The 18481-nt window shown below is 45.3% G+C and overlaps 1 protein-coding gene across 13 annotated transcripts in view; it reads left to right on the top strand.

Annotated features, from left to right (window-relative positions):
- The first annotated feature begins 5478 nt into the window (after positions 1 to 5478).
- Positions 5479 to 18481, top strand: part of LOC142590575 (uncharacterized) — a 95376-nt gene continuing 82373 nt past the window's right edge. For 3 of the 13 annotated variants that reach the window (XM_075702873.1, XM_075702869.1, XM_075702864.1), the window contains exons 1-2: positions 5479 to 5626; positions 6599 to 6696. Coding sequence is in view for 3 of the 13 variants with exons in the window: in XM_075702877.1 (XP_075558992.1) it covers positions 6630 to 6696 (67 nt within the window). In the remaining 10 variants the exon portion in view is untranslated. Of the gene's footprint in view, positions 5627 to 6598; positions 6697 to 11465; positions 11584 to 18481 lie in introns of all 13 variants that reach the window. The other 10 variants (XM_075702874.1, XM_075702872.1, XM_075702868.1 and 7 more) reach the window with 7 other exon arrangements.

Below are 18481 nucleotides of genomic sequence, written 5' to 3'. Positions count from 1 at the left end.
GACCACAAAAAACCGTCAACCTTCGTTTTCAAGAAAAGCACTTCCTCGTTCCGAGCATATGAGCGTCGGCAACTTTCTTTTATCTCCGAACTTTCTACAAACTTCCGCCACATCTCTGGAAGCAAAAATCCGGCACTCTTGGGGCAATTGAAAAAACAGCTCAAGGTAATCGGATTCGTGTTGTACAATGACGTGAAAGTCATTTGCAGACATTTTGAAGTAGCAACCCAAGGAGTTTTATGAGACGAGAATCACGCGACTCGTTAGTCAGTGGGACAAGTGTCTAAATGGTAATGGAGACTACTATGAAATAAAGTACCCTGTTTGTCATATTGTTACAGGGGGAGAAAATAGATGTATTTACGATATACACAGCTACGAGGTTGTAGCTCAGTAGTCAGGGTAGCACCATCTACCGATGGTCGACACACTTCAACCTCCTCTTCACCTCACAACGTCCTTTTGTCCAGAGCGGCACAAGCTCGTACGTGACATAAACCCCTGGTGGCAGAAGCATCCTCTCGATGCCTCCTAGGGTGTCTAATCAGTGTGCGAGTTATAGGGCTTTAGTCGCGAAACGGTACACGATATCAGTTCTAAGTGGGTTTGAAGACGTCGGAGTCACAGGTGATATCTCATAGGTGAGGCTAGTGACTTGGCGAAGAACTCGGTATGGCCCGACGTATCACGGCAGCAGTTTTTCGCAAAGGCCGACGCGACGGCAGGGTAGCGAAAGCAGTACAAGTGACCCAGAGTTGAAATGAACGTCCCGACGACGACTGTCGTAACGATGCTTTTGTCTAGTCTGAGACGCCAGAAGTCGGTCAAGGGCAATGCTACGCGCTGTCGCCGCGCAAACCATATACAGGACGGCAAATGCTAATCGAAAACATCTCATCCAAGAACGTGGGGCGTACGAACGCCTCGAAAGACCTACCCGAGGTATGCGGATGTTGCTCTCCCTAAACAAAAAAAAAAGTGAGGAGCTTACCAGCTGTGTTAGACTACTCTGGGAAAATGCTTTCGTCCAAGTTACTGGAAGTTCGAGACTTTCTATGTTGCGATTTTTCAGTGCGTGCAAAGGAAGTTCCAATAAACCACGTCGTCAAATATTTTGGTGATCTCAGCGGCCCCTTAGTTGTTATGCTGGGCACAGACGGGTGTATGCCAGTTGAGCCAGCTGCAACCTCTCCTCGTCGCTCTCAGCAAGCCCTGGCGCTGTTTGCATGGGAGAGGATTGGGAAAGATTTCCACAGCTTTACTGCGGTAAAGTGTGGAAACGAACTACTCTGTTTGCAGCATATCCTGGTACGCAGTGTAGGTGTCCTGTTGCTGCCATCATTGCTGTAAAAGCAACGAATTCAGCGTTACAACGCACTTGGCATAACGCCGGAATATAGAACAGCTTGCTTCTGCCGTCGGACAAGCGCGATCCAGTATTGACGCCGCTCTACTTCATACGGTCGGCTCGGAAACCTGCAAAACTTCGTTCCTGGTGAGTTGCTGTACGTGCTGTGGCCGCACACAACAGAAGAATTCGTGTCGCACTTGGGCATTGCTCAGAAAAGGCAACAGCTGCGCGCGAAACAGTGCACAGCCAGGCTTTCCGAACGCAAGCGGGCCGGTCGTATCCTGCCGGGTGCGCGCTCACCGCCGCGAGGGGCGCCCTAGTAGGCACAGGAACTACGTTCGCAACCTGCCTATACCATGGCCGCTGGCATCTGTGCGCACTTCTATGTAGGCATGTGGATCAAAATGGCCCAACATGGGTGGATTGATAAGGCGACTGGTAAGCGTTGGAAATGCTGCAGCCTGGTCGGGTCCCCAACAAAAAGTGGTGTCCTTTTTGCGGATGTCTGTGAGAGGACGAGCGATTTCGGCAATGTTCTGGATAAATCGCTGAAAAAAGGAACACAGCCCAAGGAAACTTCGGACATCGATAGAAGAACGCGGAAGTGGAAACTCATCAACGGCACAAACTTTATCAGGATCAGGCTGTACGCCAGCAGCGTCAACCAAGTGATCAAATACTCATATTTGTCGGTGGCCGAAATGGCATTTCGCAGAATTGAGTTGTAGGCCAGCTCGTCGAAAAACAGCAAGGGTAGCTGAGAGTCGGTGGAGGTGCCTCTCAAACTTCGGTGAAAAAGCAATCACATCATCAAGGTAGCAGAGGCACGGGGTCCATTTGCATCCGCGCAGAAGAGTCAATCATACGTTCAAAGGTAGCAGGGACATTGCACAGTCCGAAAGGCATCACCTTAAATTGGTAGAGACCGTCTGGGGTGAAGAAAGCGGTCTTTTCGCGATCTTGTCTATCCACTGCGGTTTGCCAGTAACGAGAGCGCGAATCAAACGACGAAAAAAAACTGGCACCATGTAAGCAGTCCAGCGCGTCATCAATACGCGGAACGCGGATACACGTCCTTCTTGGTAATCTTATTGAGGTGACGGTGAAAGATATAAAATATCCAGGTTTTGTCCTTCTTTTTAGCCAAAACGACAGGTGACGCCCACCGACTGCAGGAAGGCTTTGATAATATCTTTTGGAGAGTATTTTATGCACCTCAGTTTGGATCACCTGGCGTTGAGCTGCAGACACACGGTAGGGCCGCCGGTGTACAGGAGGATCGTCACCGGTGTGAATTGGATGGGTGACGACACGGGTGCAACCTAGCGGGCGATTACCAAAATCAAAGATGTCTTCATAGGACATCAGACTGCGGCGAACGGCGCCGGCGTAAGTAGGTCGTACATCAGTAGCGATCATTGGCGTAAACTTGTTGTTGCGGGGAAGTAGGAAGGAGAGAAGCTGCAGCAGTGTTGAATCGTGGTTCGCGCGTAAGAGCACCTACTCCACAATCTTCCATTGGGGACAGCACAGCGAGAGATACACCCTCAGGAAGCACTTGCAGACATGAACCAATGTCCAGAAGAGGAAGCCACGCTTGATTGTTGATAAGAGCTACAATTGAGCTCGGTAGTGCTAATTGACGGGCCAGGAGGACGTCGCAAAGTGTGAACACCACGTAAGGACCATCTCGAATTGGCGGAGAAGGCGACAGGAAGGCGTAAGTAGCAGCATCAGGTTGAAGCGGAACAAATTCATTAGAACGAAGTCGGGACTTGTGGTCAACGGCCGGGTCGGCAAAGTAATGGGGCAGTTCTAGGCGTAGCCTACCAGTTGCACAGTCAATAAGTGCTGAATGGGCAGTCAGAAAGTCTATTTCAAGAATCACTTTGTGGGGACAGTCGTCCACTACAGTGAACAGTTCTAACACTGGACGGCCGGCAACGTTATCACCGGTAGCGCACATTCCCATCACGGCTGTTCTACTGCCATTAGCTACTCGTACGGCAGGCGACTCGGCAGGTGCAAGGACTTTGCGGAGGCGGCTACGAAGATCTTAGCGAACGTTGTTTAACTGCGCCAACAAACTAACCACAAAGACAGCGAGGGACAAGGACGGGCGCAGTCCTTGTCCCTCGCTGTCATTGTGGTTCGTTTGTTCGCGCAGCTAATGTTCGCTAGCATCTACCAACTCGCCCAACAACAAGTTTTTCTAAACTACGAAGATCTTATCGCATGACCAATACCTGAGCGCCAGTATCGATGACGGTTTGAAAGGGTACATCATGAACAAAAATTTCAACAAGGTTCGGTTTAACAGTAGGGGTTAGCAGAGGTCTTGCAGTTCCAGTCCTCAATGTAGCCGCACCTCCGGGTCTGCATTGCTTACTTTCCCGACAAGCGGCCGGGTAGGACGGGTACGAGGGATGACGAGGTGTAGGCGAACGAGACGGCGTTGCCTCGAGGGTGATCGGCTAGTGGTGTGTCCTCGAGGTGGAGGGCTGGCAGGATATGGTTCAGAGAGGGGTGACAGACGCGGAAGGTCTCGGTCGGAGCGGTGATCAGTCTATGGTCGAGGCGAAGAGTACCAGTGGCTACTACAGGCATGGTGGGAGATGTGACCAACCCGGGAGCAAGCAAAGCAAATTGGCCTGTCATCCGGTGTTCAACACCCAGGGGGGTTCAGATATCGATTCGGGAACGACTGTGGAAGTCCAGCAAATGCAGTGACAGGAGCTGTAGGGGTGGAACGTAGGCGGACGGCAGAATGGCTGTCTATGTTTCGCAATTTCTTGGCGGACAACAGCTTGAATGAGCGATATGATCTTGCTGGCATGCGTATGGGGGCAGGGAGAACTAGGAGCTACAGGCTCAAGTTCGCGACGGATGAACTGTGTCATACTTGGCATGTGTGATACTGAATAGCATGGCAGTGCCCACTGTGACTAAACGCCCAAAAGAAGTCAATTTCGAGGGGAACGCAAGTGATTACAGAAAGCAGTAACAGCAAGAAAAGAGTAATGGCTATTACCTACATTCATTCAATGTCGCACTGGCTTAAAAAAGTTGCGTTAATTTTGTTTTCACTGCTCACAGCCAGCTAAGCAACATATCTGCTGCCGTGCAGAGCAAAAAACAGCAGGCGAAAGGCCAAAAAAAGAACAGATATTTGTCCAGTGAAGCACATCAAGAGCAACAATTTTACTGACTGTCGTATGGGTGTGGTATACAAAGTTCCCTTTAGCTGTGGCCATTTCTACGTAGGGCAAACGGGGCAGTGTATCAATCAGAGGCTTATAGAATATACACGGGCGTTAAGCGGGGGATCGCCTTCTAAGCATTCCTTAGATTGCCAAGATTGTATCTTGACAATGTAATAGCTTGTATTGTATTGCACACCCGAGTTAGATGAATGTGCGGTATTCTACAAGCATAGAAATGAAGATACGCGTCTTATGGTCGAGGCATGGCACATCAATAATTGTGGAAGTGTGTGCGTGAGTCAGCCTTCGATTACTTTACATAAGAAGGAGATCGAATGTCTTAACAGTAACCTCTCACGCAGACCGACACGTGTACCTGATTGACACGTGGTTATACCATTCCATAGCATGCGCAGATGAGTTTTGTGTCTTCTTTCTTGTTTTCGCCTCAGTGCTTCCTTTAGGTGATAGGCGGCGTTCGTGTTGTCCACCTCTCTTGTGTCCGTGTCTGCACGCATCTGTTAGGTGTTGTCCCGAGATGGGGAGGCTGTAAGCACGTGATTCCTGATGCTCTTGTTTACCTATATGCGGGGTAATGCACCTTCGATTAATAATATTTTTGATACACTGATGAATAAACTGGGCTAAAATAAATAAATAAACTGATGAACAATTGCGGGACATCAAACTTCAGCAAATATAGTAATAGTGGTAAGAGTGGCAGGAGAAAGGACTTTTTAACGTTTATATGCACTTCCAATATTTTGAAGAAAGGTTGCAGAAAAAAAATATATTCAGCAAGCACTTAATGCCCTCCTTGCAAAGTGTAGGCAAAGCGATGGTCTAAAATCGTTCTCCAAGACAGTGAACAAATCCCCATTGTATAAACTTGACACGAGATTTCGGCCTCAGCTGGTCCTGAAGCCGCATAAAATGCAGGTGATAGCAGGCCTTACATTAGGTCCATCGCTAGCTCACGAGCATGCTTTAACGTGCCCTATATTATGTGGAATGGATTCGCTTAATGACACCACTAGCTGAAGTAAAGGAGTGAAGTTTTCGTCCATCTCGGGTAAGTAACGAGAAAATTTTAATTTCATTTTGCGTTCACTGCACGTAGAATCAGCACTCTTTCACCGTAGTGGAATGACGTTGTCAAAGACGATACGTCAGTTTTTGCACCATGTTTGGCATGTCAGAGTTAAGAAGACGCATAACACACCATTTGCCCATTTGGCATTCGGTATGCGCAGCCGGCTGCAGCATTATCCAATGTGGCTGGGCACCCCCGGAAATAATTTTTCGCAAGATGTTCCGCCCCATATTCAGCTATTAAAACCATTTCACTTAAGATTCTGCCGGAATGACCGTTACAAAGACGGACTAGTGCCGACTTTGAGTCCGGGTAAACCATCGAGTGATCAAGAGCATCACTTTCCCTGATGAACTTAGTCGCTGCCACTACGGCATGGAGCTCTACCGCAGTTAGCAGTGCAAATAGATAAATATTAAAATACGCTGTTTGCCTTAGGAAAGAATGATCATAGAGTTGCTGGATCTATTCTGAATAGAGAACAAATCGGTATTTATGTGCGTCCCACCTGAATGCTACACATAATGTTATAGCGAAATGGGCTACACAGCCACTAAGAGAAAGCAAATCGCATACTTTTTGGCGCACTTTCTATCAACCCATTCATAATACAGCCACTATGTGTCATGCCAAGGCGTTTGGGTGTCAGGCTTATTGAGAGGCAGTACGTCTTTAGCTTCTAAAATAGTTTTAGTGGAGTGTACCCAACTTTACGTGTTATATAGCACAAATATGTCGTGAGTTGCGTCTTTCTTGCTTAGGCACTAAGGTTGACAAACATCTATGACGGTAAAGGTTGGTAGGAGTGATCTTTTCGTCTTCTCGTGCAAGTATTGTTCAGCAGAATACAGTCGGTATCAAGCTTATATGGCTGTTAGGTATATTTTTCATTTATGTGATAAGATTGAGTCAACTGTTATTTTCTGCTTCGCAATTTCATATTTTCAAAAGGAAGTTCTACTAGCCAAGTACGCAACACGCTATGGCGAATATATGGATCATAATAGCTTCTCATTTTGTTGCCGTCTACGGCGCAAATATCTTCACATGTAAGTTGCCCTTATTTATCAAAGTTCACGAAATTTCTTTGAAAATAAAGTGTACAGACAAGATCACATGCAGTAAGCTATCTAGTTATTGACTTCTGTAGTTAAATGCTTCTAATAGCTTCCGAGTAAAGCTACCTATTTGCTGCATAGGGCATTGATGTGACAATTTTTACTGCCAGTGTTATTGCTACTTTTAGAATGAATGTCACGTAGTGAGGACTGGTAACCGGATTTGTTTGCTGTTAATATGCCACGTTGTCGAGCGGAGATAACAAGGGCACGTGTATCAATTATGTAACGTACCAACTGCTCGCTTATATTCATTCGCACCATCAATAAAACGCCATTCTTTGAATAACGAGCTTGCTATCAGCAACTTGCTTTTACGCTTGTGTTATTTGAGGCGGCGGCAATCTCTAACACATTTGAGGGCCCTCATGTTAGCGGATACTTAGCAGGTATCTGCTAAGGTATAGGTATCTTTATACATTATATGCTTATATAATGCTATATAGCCTTATAGGTATCTTTATACATTAGAATTATGAGTGACAAACAGCGAAAAAGTATATGTGCGCAAAGTGGGGAATCCGGTTACATGGCAGAAGTTGAGAGGAGATTAGAAGGCTTATAGGAGCACACACACACACACACACACACACACACACACACACACACACACACACACACACACACACACACACACACACATATATATATATATATATATATATATATATATATATATATATATATATATATATATATATATATATATATATATATATTCTCACGTAGCAGTGACGGTGAAGAAGGCAGCAAATGTGTGATTAACGAAACTAGCATTTTATTGGGCGAACTTGTGGCCTCAAAAGCAGGCTACACTCAAAGAACAACAATTGCGGCGAACACACTTGGTGATCGTCGGAAATCTGATCAGCGGGACAAGCGCGTCGGCTCTGGAACATTCGACGACCAGTCGTCGAATGTTCCAGAGTAATCGATGGCACCAGCGTGCCTTCCACAGAGTTCTTCGTTATTCGCGTCGCGCACGCATGCAATCAGATTACACAAGGTTCGGTCACAGACAGCGCACGAAAGCAACCATCGATAACATTCCAGAAACTTCCTTTACATGCAGAAGCGTGCTGCGCTGTGCGATAACATTTGTTAAGATGGGAAACGTGGTCACCCGATAAAGATGAACATGTACATGTGTCAATATATACGCCACATCTAAGGAACCGCTTTATTCCAGCCAAAGCCACGAGGAGCAAGCTGTGCTGCTGGTGATGATATATACAGACGAAAAAGGTGTACGATGAATGATTATACGTGGAGATGATGAAGTTGAAAATCAGGCATGTGTTGCGGTTACACTAAATATATGAATGGTAGTTAACTTTTGTCTTCCCCGTTATCTGTTTCCTAAATTACTCTTCTATCTAAACGCCTTACAGTCCGTCCAACAAATGAGAAACTTAATGAAGTTAATGAATTATTATATTCGCCAGAAGTCTTCGTTGGGAGCATATTTTCATGTAAAACCTAGCCGAACAGTCTTCCCGGTACATCACAAGAACTTCTTCGCCAACTTATCTAAGAGACAGATACTTGAAAATGTATATATACTCCGTTTAAAACGATATCACGACAGCAGGCTAAAATTTAAAACCCTTTCGACACAACTCGTCATACGAGGAGCTCAAGCCATCGCAGTCGCTGAGCAGTCGTTCAGAGGTCAACTACCTGAAAGAAGCATACTGGCAATTAGAAAATAAGGACTTCTACACGGAATTCGCAGACGACCCCACAAAGCTGAATGAGATATGGTCTGCGAAATAAACTTACTGGATAAGGAAGAAAAAGAAATATCTAGCGATGTGCTGAAAGCAATGCAGCCGATTCACCCAACCTTAGGTCGTTCTTATTTGCTCCCTAGAATTCACAAATCTAACCAGTCCGGTCGCCCAATTGTCTCATACAACGGCTTAGTAACCGAAAGGATTTCAAGCGCCTTGTATTTCACCATGGAATATGTAGTTACGTTCATTCCCTATTACCTTCAGCATAGCAATCTGGTTCTTCACCTAATAACTGGGCTCGAGATCTCCAGCGAAAACTTCCTAGTTAAAGAGGACGTAGTACCCCTTCACACAAATGGACCACAAGTAGATGGCATTGATATGACAGCCAAGGCTTACGCCAAGGCAAACACGCATGTACGCTTGGACGAGGACATGCTGTCAACACTAGTGTGGTCAGTACTAGGTTACAAGAAATTCGTAAATTACAATAAACACTTTCTCCATATAAGCGGAACGGCAGTGCGCACGAAGATGGCTCCTATATTTATGCGAATATTTTTATGGCGTCGCTAGAAGAACACTTTCTTGTGGCCAGGTCTCTGACGCTGCTCATCTACAAACGGTTATTAGACGACATAATATTTGTGGTCACTACGGCGAAGAAAGCCTCCTCAGGTTCGCAGCATATTTTAATTCGGCTCATCCATCAATCCCTTTCACACACAGTTATTCTAAATAAGCTGTAAACTTCCTTGATGTATATGTGAAAATTAAAGCTAATTGCATATTCATGCGTTATGTAAGAAGCCAACAGAGCGCAACCAATATCTTCATTTCAGATGTAGCCACACGTGGCATTGTAAGATAGAAATCCCGTACTGCATGTCCTCTGGCGGGACACACTTCGAAAGTCTCGCAAAGGAAGTCAAGACGCCCCTGGTGGCGAAGGGCTATACGGAAAGTATTGTTTATGCGATAAGCCGACCCAAGCCATAGGCATAAATGAAATTTTGTCGGGCTAAAAGCCACATTATCGTAAATACTAAACAAACCTTGTCCACACTAACTCATCTACACTAACGCACCTCAAGAACATCATATCGAAACATTTCAATATAATTCAACAGAGTACCCTTTTCAGTTTTCACAAAGCCACGCCAAGTTGCCCATCGCCGTGTTAATAAACTAAGAGATGTACTCGTTAGAGCTAGAACATTCACGGTTGAAAACAACAAACAGGCTGCAAACCAAAAGGTGAACAACGTTGCACGGTCTGCAAGCATGTGACTATAGTCTGCCTTCCTAATCCTACTGCCTCTAATTTTACATCCAAATTTTAGAAAACGCTAAGCTGCGACAATCATCAATCGTAATGTGGTCGATATGCTCCAATGTCGTGTCTGAGAACGACAACATATAGGTATGACTGGAGCCGCGTTTAGACTCCGTCTAAATAACCATAGAGCTCATACCCGCGGGCTACCACACCTTCCATTTAAAAGCGTATCAGTCTGTCAGAGCATTGATTTGACAAAATTCTTGTCACCCTTCTCGAGTCAGGCTTCTGGTCCTCACGTGAACAGGGACAAAGAGATTCGTACTTTGTGTACAAATTTAGAACGATTACATACGGCATATATGAACACATGGGAAACCTCTGTTTCAGCTTGCATAGGCTCCAGAAACTAAGTATAGCCTCACTCGTTTTAAAATTTTCATTTCTTATTGTTTACACATTCTCTTGATTGCTCAAAGCCTTTGTTTATACACACCACAAAATTGCTTGCGTGTTCGTCTATCGCGTTGAAGCACGCGTAAAGAATTGCTTTTCTTACATCTCTCACTTCCGTTTTCCATAAAACTCCTCTTGGGGAACGTGTCGAAGACCTGAACACCCCCAATGATGAGTAGGTTGACTCGGTAAATGTGGGGTAAATAACCCTGCTACCCACGAGTAATATCTTTAGCTCCCAGCGGTCTCACGAATTTTTTTTATTTGCTTAATCGTTTAACTTTCTTCCACTTTCTTTACCTTTCATTACCGTGCTTTTTATTTCTTTTCTTTCTCAACCTAGAGGTATCAAAAGATACCGCGAGATTGCGAGAATGTACTGCAGCCACAGGAAAAGTTCGGTTGACAGAAGAAAACTGTTTGGAAAATAAACCAAAGATAACTACGCAGTAGAGCTTCTCATCCTTCTGTGTATATATATATATATATATATATATATATATATATATATATATATATATATATATATATATATATATATATATATATATATATATATATATATATATATATATATAGAACGAGCACAGCTAAAATGAAAGGGAACGCGGAGTGCAGCGGGAGATGAACGCAGGCAATAGCGAAGAGAACGCCACGAGGAAAGCCGAGGATGAGGGTTTGGCGAAAGCGTGTCTGCGAAATTAAAGAGAGGCGCTCGGGGGGTAATGATGACTATGTGATGGCGCCAGAGTAGCACGTGTCGTCTGTTCATCAAAGCGATACATGTGCTTTGGTCTGTCTGCGGCGACTGCTGTGTATTGCACCTACGCGTCGTCCACACGCTGCCTCACGTTATCTCCAATTAGCCAGCCAGTCGCTCATTACTTTGCTCCGTTTGGAACGTGTCGTTCGAGGTAGATTGTCCACGCCACCAAATACATAGAGAAATGAAGCCATGCCTGGAGTTGTCCACGCCACCAAATACATAGAGAAATGAAGCCATGCCTGGAGTTGCGTTAAAATTTCGCTTTAAGAGGTATCGTAATCATCAGTTAACTTTTTTAGTTACTTCGCTCTTTGCACGGCCTTTAACTTGGTCTGGAGTTTGTTAACCTCACATATTCTGCCCAATATGCTACACTGGTACGAATGCTACTAGTCCTAAGAAACCAAACAAAACAACAAGAAAAAGAGGCAAAGAACAAAGAGCACCAGTGCTCCTGGCGCAGGAAGGAAGCCGTTGGGCGTCAGGCTCGCGATTTGCGCCTTCTACTGGACCAAGGCGACCTTCCAGACGCCAGGTTGCCGCCTTCTCCTGATTCCGACCAGGAACGTGCTGAACGGCAGGTGAGAAATGAAGCTCTTGCACCGAGAGCAGAGGTCAAACCAGTGGAACTGGTGCCCGGCGTCGAGATTTCTAACCTGCCAAGGCTATCTGGCCACGTTCCCAATGTTTCATCCGAGCTTTGTTCTCCTTTACTGGATCCCTAGTGTTTGCCTGTGGGTGACTAGAATTTTGCTTCGACAGTTTCTAGCTAGTAGGAAAGAGTTCTAATATTTGCCTATGCATCCGCCCTGTTGTCTGATTAAACGCCGCACGCAACAGCAGCGTCACATCAGGGAGGAGCTTTGCGCCGATCCTCACTCTCTTGCAAGCGTAACATGTGAACGACAATGAAAATTTCTAATCGGATATCTCGGAGCACAGATACGTTAGAAAAATTATTTCAACTGACACTGTGTAGAAACACGAGTGCCTCTAACTTTTCATTACAAAAATATCCACTTACTAAAGTCAACAAAAGTTATTCAGTTTAATTAGTTGCGCTGCTGACACCGATAATTATCATCTCACTTTGTGTCCCCTTGCAACATAACTTATTTGCACGGGTGGTCTTCCCATGCCTGTCAGTGCCTAATTTTAAGAAAACGATAAAGCTTAATTTTGAATAACCGGTATACATAGTTCTGCGAAACCTGAAACGGAGCAACGCGTTCCCTGCTCACGCATAGCCATTTCAATACTGTTCATTAAGCTCATGGGGAATTCAAGGTATTACTTTGTAATGACTTTAGGTCAGTAACTGCGTCCCGAGTGTACGGTGACAAACAAAGTGCAATTTGGCGGACATGCCTGCCTTTTCTATTCTATCCTTTTTATTCTTAGTAAATTATGAGCGTAAATTTAATAACCCGCTCGACTGCCCATGAACTATATATTAGGTTATTATAGAGTATCGCGAATTGTAAGAATTACGTTTTTCTACGCAATCTTCAAAGAAGCCATTCGAGCTATTATGCACAGCAGGGTATTAAAACTTCTTGCAGGAGTTATTTTGCAAAGTAATGCTGCGAAAAGGGCCACCGTGTCTAACATCATATTGAAATGTGTGGGGGCGTTTTGAATTGTTGGATGCAGTTGCTACACACTAACAGAAACGTATGTTATTTGCCAACCATCCAAGAGCAACAAGCTTAGTGCTCACGCCACGTTTTGGTAATATTGCCACAAATATACAGAACGCGGGTCATTTTTACAGAAGCGCTTTAAGGACGGTAAGACAAGGAATGTGAAGGCAATGGATTGATGAAGCCACGACGAAAACGGCAGCTAAATGGCAACGATATGTGGACAAGAACGAGACTACGACAGAATCATGGTAGCGCGACGGCGGATATTAATGAAGACGGCATACAGAAGATAGAGGCAAGATGACTAGACACGTGAAAAGCACAATCTTTACGGACATCTAGGTAGCTTCATAGATGATTCATTATTCATGGCAGATGCGTGGAGGCCGTGTCTACATGAATCAGTGCCGGAGGTTGTGCAATCAGTAACCCAGGGTGACCCATGGGCCATACGATATGATATATGCTGGCACCAACTATACGGTGCTGTGGCTTAGTTGGTATGGCGTTCTGCTACTGGGCATACCGTCGCGGGTTCAATGCCATTGAGCGAAGTAGTCTGCTAGACAATAAATCCTTCTTTGCTATAGCTGGCAGTGGGCAGTGTTGCAGTTTGTAGTGGCAAATTGTCATATATCCACTCAGCAAGACCGAAGCTAGAAGAGCGCATAAATTCGAAGAAAAAAGGGAAAGGAATGGGCAAATCATTATTTATAATAGTACTAAATTAGAGCAGGAGTCATCTCACGGTGACTGTCGATAGTAATGCGAATAGAAATCGCGCAATGTAGCGGCAGACGATATCCTGAAGCTACTTTTATTGAGCACGGCAAGTGGTAATTCTAAGACTTTCGTTTCGGTTTAATGTCGTATGGGCTAATCTAATATTGTCCCACTTCGCTATGGCACTTGCTTGCCAAGGTCCCCGTGACCATAAAGGTATGAGCACGACTGTATAACACCGACATAATGATGATGAAATTACAAAGATGGAATGCTATTCACGGGCAGACAGAGGTGTATAACTACGATGGCGTGATAACAATAAGATGGTCATTATTAACATATGACGATGTTATAACGACTACCACGTGGCGGCGACGAGATGCGGGCAATGAGATGACCACCACGGCTTGACGACAAATGGATGCAAAAGTAAGAATGACGAAGATGGCACGACCACTACGCCGTGACAACGACGCTTTGATGACGGATGCATAAGAGCGTCTGCAGGACGACGACGCAATCATGATGCTGGCATGACAACGACGGCATAATCACAATTGATTGACGACAGAATGATTACAATAGAATGACGAACAACGAGTACCATGGATCGATCGACGACGGTCGTATGACAACAGCGGTATCACGCAAGTAGATGAAGATAGTGATGTGATGACAGTGGATAAATGACAGCGTGACGACGCTGGCATGGCAACAACAGTAGACGATGACGACCTGAGGAGAGTCGGATGTCAAAGTCACAGAAATGGCGACGCAACACCGGCGACGCTAGCCCGGTAACGATATGACAATGCAAGCATCCTAACGATGCAGTGAAGACAACGGCCTGACAATGACATTAGGAGAAATTGGATAAACATGAGTCTATGAGGACAATGGCATGGCGATGACTGTAACACAAAAAGTATGTGACGAAGATTGCATGAGGCTGACAGCACGAAGTCGGATGAGAAAGCTGGAGTGACGATAAGGCACGACCACAACGGCATTATGATGACGGTATCACAGCGGAGGCTAGAGAGCATGTGTTTCACTACGACGACTTGACAAGGGTGACAATCACTAATGAGTGACGACAGCGTAAGAATATCAGCATGAAGAGGAACGATAAACATCGTGGAATGACGAAGGCGGTATAACCACGAAGGCACGTTGAAAATGGGATGATGTTACTGAAGTGATGACCGTGATAATACGACAGTGTGAAGACGAATGCGTCATGTCTACCGCATGGCGAGGGTTGGAGGACAAAGCTGGAGTGCCGACGACGCAACGTCCATGACCTTATTATGACACCCAACACTTACCTATTGGCCCGAAATCCATTATACAACATAAATCATTTGGTGGCAGTAGGTAGGATACTGACGAATCTATTAATAGAGTCAGATGGCGAAGCTGGAATGGCGACCATTGAACGACCACGACGATGTCACTATGGTGGCGTGATAATGCATGCATGACGACTGTATGACGACGATAGCACGACAATGACGGCGTCACTAGTATGGAATGACAAAGCTTGAATGATGGTGGTGCAACGATCACAAAGGAATCGAGACCACGAACGGATACCTGGTATCCTCAAGCTGTTAGACAATTTGTGCCACTGGGTCGGGATAGAAGACCCGACAAAGACAACGACGGCATGATGACAGTAAGATCCCGAAGCTAAAATGAAGGCAATGGAACGACAAAGACGGCATCACAAACAGGAGCACCAACTTAGTGACCCGAATAGGTAAACTTCGGCCACTGGGTCGGCGTCACAGGCTAGGTGTATAGATATATAAATAAATAGGCGCAATACGGCTCAAGTAGGAAAAGAATGCTCTTAACATTAGTAATATTGATGATAACGTTTTATTCCACGCTCTCATAAGTGTAAAAAGATCCGCCCTGTCGAAGCCTCATAGAGCTTGCAGCGCCTTCAGACAACCAAAGACGTCCAAGGTACGCATATGCATATCCCTTAGTGAATTATTTCACATAAATGTAAAGAAAGCAATAAGGTTTATAAAAAAAGAACCAGTGAGCATATGTAAAGACCAGTTAAGATTATGTTTAACAATAAAAATAAAGGCGAAGAAAGAGACATGCGATCATTGCATTGACTCATCTCCTGCATATCATAAAAATATGATTGCACATGTCACTATCTAAAGCAAGAAAGAACACTAGGAAGAATTAGAGCCATAAAATTGCGCAATAACAGGTGCGATAAGTAAACCACCCAACAAAGTCACCGATTTTGGAACATCTTGCATGAAATTTAACTAACCGAAACAAAATAGGCATAACTGGAATTAATGATTTACAACAGTTTCTTTCAGCTGTGTTTCGTGTTGGTAAGAAATACACTTTGTCTTAATGAAGTATGTTCTCACTTCATATCTGCGAGTTGTCTTGCCAGATCCACACGAGAAAAGTTGTGCACCATAAGCCCGTTTACTTCTGTCTACGAGATTATGATCTTGCATATAGCGCTGTGTATTTATTGTATCAAAACTATTTTATCACGATTGCTGCCGTTAAAGGAGGATTAGCTTCAGGCAACCTGACAACCTTAACACATCTAAATCAGACGTGAGACTTAAACCATACGCAATAATTTTCAATGGAGAATACAATGCAGAATATATTTTTTTGCTAAACAAAAGCGCAGTGGTCGTAGGCGGAAAAGCAGTGGCGGAGCGTATTGCGACGCCATGCGTGTCCGGTAGTCTTACGAAACAATAAGGGCATGTAATATCTTACATTGCATCGAATACTAGAGACTGAAGGAAGTTTTTGACAGGCGTAACCTGAATTGACAAAAAGATGCAGGCTTTCTACGCCGCAGAAAGGCGCGCGCAATGTCAGTGTCTTGAAAGATGATCAAGCGCGTTGGCTGCACGTTCTGTTCTGGTCCGCCATCAAAGAGACCACGTCTATATTTCCACTCTCCCTCTTTAACCTACATTAGATTTTTTCGCAGGTGTACTGGGTACATGCTGCCGCTCGTAAATCGAACCCTGTCTACAAGAACAGTACGAAGTTCGGTGGAGCAGACTCCTGTTCACATACAGACAGGACGTTCACATATAGACAGGACGTTCACATCATCGGCTACCACTTGAGCACAAGAGTCTACCCTGCCGCCTCAGAAGGATGATGGAACCAGTTCTGTCTTGTTCCTGAACCGCACCGACTGAGGTCACTCTTAACCAACCGCGAATCACTGAATATTTCCAGGGCGCCGCCTTTGAGAAGGCTAAAGATTTTCTAGAACACTGTGTGCGAGTGGCCGAATTCAGCGCATGGACTCTTAGGCGCAAGCTACTCAACGTCTACTTTGAATTCGAGGACTACGCGCGGACATAATTCGAAAAGCATGAGGTGGTCCTATGGTATTATGACGGATTCCGACCGCAGCTTATCAGCACATATGAAAGCCTGAATCGCAAGGAGCAAGCTGAATCTACAATTCCGACGAGGGCACAGCGTCTGAACGAAAGCGCAGCAGTGTTTCTGGAAGATATGTGCCAACTTTCCCGACGCGCATGTTCGTGCATGTTGGCAGAAAAGAAGTTAAGGAACTCGATGTGTGATGTTAAGCAAGAGCTCTTAGGTGGCCTGATAGGCTACCGCCAAGGAGAGTTGTGTCTCGGAATCCATTTCAATTAAAAAGGAAGTGCAGCAGCGAACAAGGCATTATAACGCAGACGTGTCGGCTCTATCGCGTGAGACTCTCGATGTACCCTCTAAGACTGACGGCTTGCGGTAGTTCATCAGGCTTGTTCGAGAAGTGCTCTAAAAGCTTCAGGTGACTCCGGCATCAGTACCACGACTTTCTATGGCTGAAGTCGTCGGGGAGGAAAACCCTTGTTTTCCGAGTCCCAGAACGAGTCGACGCCCCACACCGCGAGGTACGGCAGCTACTGCATGGCATGCAGTAACTGGCGCGATGTTCGCAGTACCGTATCTTCCACGGTATGAGCGCCGTCGCTGACCTTCATAGTTTGCGCGTCGTTCAACATGCGACAATGGACTTCTAGTCTCGTAGCAAAGCACTCATGACGGAAGCATGGCAACCCCGTAAAAGAGCCGTTTGGCGCACTGCAGAACGCAGGCCCTTGTGTTTTCATTGCAGTAAAGCCGATGCCCTCGAAAGAACATGTTCTTGCCAATTACAATTTTGTTTACCTCGTCAACGTCACCCACATGTCTTAGATCCCTCTCTTTACGCAGAGCACAACTAGATGTCGCTTACCCAGCCCTGCCACCCGAGGAAACTGAGCACATTGTGCTACAGAGGCAAGGTCACTGACGTTGCAAATGCAGATCGTCCCCAACAACGGCGCAGAGGCAGCAGTTTTCAAACTCAGAGAGAGCAGTGTAGTTCGGTGTCAGTATCTTGAGACGTACGAATACCCATAAATAACTGCGAAGTCATCGTGTTGATTGACACGAGTGAAGACGTATCCGTTATGAGCCAAAATCTCGCGTGTATACTGAAGCAACTTTCGACACAATGGGCTGGAGTTAAGATTGGTACTGCAGTATGGCACCTCGTTACTGCAGTTGGCCTCTGCATAGGACGAGTCGAAATTCGTGGCTTCACGTATCTTGTCGACTTCATGATTGTTCATGAATGTTCAAAGAACCTTATACTTGGCATACATTTCCTTCAAGTTTACGCACCCTACGCCTGCAGTGTGGATGTATATAGACGATCATCGAACTGCAAGAGTCTAGTGTCAGTTGCGCTAATACGCAATTCATAGCGAAGAGCAATGACGACTCTGACGCGCTTCGCGTAGCCGACGATCACATCACGTTGCCACTCAAGGCCACCGTGTTGTCCGATACAACACAGAGAATGACGGCGAGGGCATTCCGGAGTCAAACGTTCCCCTGCTTCTTGAACCCATTTGTGCAGCCAGAAGGCTTCTACAGCTGCGAAATGAATGTTCTGTCGTTCTGCTAAAAATGTTTAATAATCAATATCGGCATATACAGTGAGGCACGACAATCGCCTTTTTTTCACGAAATCAATGCTTTCCCCAACATTGGGCATCAGAAATCGCATCGGCACAGCAATCTG

The sequence above is a fragment of the Dermacentor variabilis genome, chromosome 8 (assembly GCF_050947875.1).
Source record: "Dermacentor variabilis isolate Ectoservices chromosome 8, ASM5094787v1, whole genome shotgun sequence".
NCBI lineage: Eukaryota > Metazoa > Arthropoda > Arachnida > Ixodida > Ixodidae > Dermacentor > Dermacentor variabilis.
This window is presented reverse-complemented; position numbering and strand designations above follow the sequence as displayed.